Genomic DNA, 967 nt, shown 5'->3' with positions numbered 1-967 from the left:
GCAGCCAGGGCAGTGGTGGACTCGACCTGATCAACAGCGACAAGACCTGCCCACTCCAAGTTGTTCAAAGGGGTGATGACAAACCTGGCATTCCTGTCCAATTTTTTCCTGTAAATCTCAAAAAAGGTATCATCCGCGTCTCTACTGATTTGAACATCATGTTCAAAGACAAGTGGTCAGACAAAGACAAGAAGTGTCCCGAATCATCCATTTGGAAGCTCGATCACTACCATCCGTATGATCCATTGAAGAGAGAGTACTTCATTATGACTGGTGGAGTTGTAGGAAAAGCCGGGCTTGAGACGCTAGGAAACTGGTTCAAGATTCAGAAAATTGAAAAATCCGGTGGCTACAAGCTCGTGCATTGTCCCAGTGTGTGCCCGCATTGTAAAGTTGTCTGTAAAGATGTTGGAATTTATGTCCAGAATGGGCACAAACGCTTGGCTCTAAGCAATATTCCAATGAAGGTTACATTTAAGAAGGCATAAAGGAGTATCCACTCCAGGGTGGGAGCAACTAAGTGACGCATGCTTTATCTAAAACATGCGACATATGGTGGTTTAAAAGAATAATATGTGTGCTACTATGTAATTTCAATAACATGTTAAATACATGCTTGTCTTTTTCACTAAAGTTGTATAAATAAGACTCGTTTTCATAAGGCCGTTACTCGATCCTCTAATTGTTTGGAGGTATAAATCATAGCGAGATTAAAAATGAATAACGATGGGCAAAATAACTTTGAGGGGGACAATATAACAGAAGAAAATGCAAGACCAATGTTAAGCAACTATGGCAATTGATAAGATTATCTTTCTATTACAAGTGAAAAATCCTCTAATATTCTGAAAAATTCATAAGTTTTCCACAAACTTTTCTCCTAACCAATGTATTATTTAAGTTAAATAGGGAGGGTAATTGAATGAGGGATTGTCAAAATAATCATCTTCATCATACTTGGAGAAAG

General features: G+C 38.6%; 1 protein-coding gene across 1 annotated transcript; it reads left to right on the top strand.

Moving 5' to 3' along the window:
• Positions 1-6: 6 nt before the first annotated feature.
• On the top strand, positions 7-661 carry LOC111389776 (kunitz trypsin inhibitor 2-like). The gene has a single exon (XM_023014744.1). The coding sequence runs from the start codon at positions 159-161 to the stop codon at positions 486-488; it is 330 nt and encodes a 109-aa protein (XP_022870512.1). The 5' UTR covers positions 7-158; the 3' UTR covers positions 489-661.
• The last annotated feature ends 306 nt before the right edge of the window (positions 662-967 follow it).

This window comes from Olea europaea, unplaced genomic scaffold, assembly GCF_002742605.1.
Source record: "Olea europaea var. sylvestris unplaced genomic scaffold, O_europaea_v1 scaffold6209, whole genome shotgun sequence".
Classification (NCBI taxonomy): domain Eukaryota; kingdom Viridiplantae; phylum Streptophyta; class Magnoliopsida; order Lamiales; family Oleaceae; genus Olea; species Olea europaea.
This window is presented reverse-complemented; position numbering and strand designations above follow the sequence as displayed.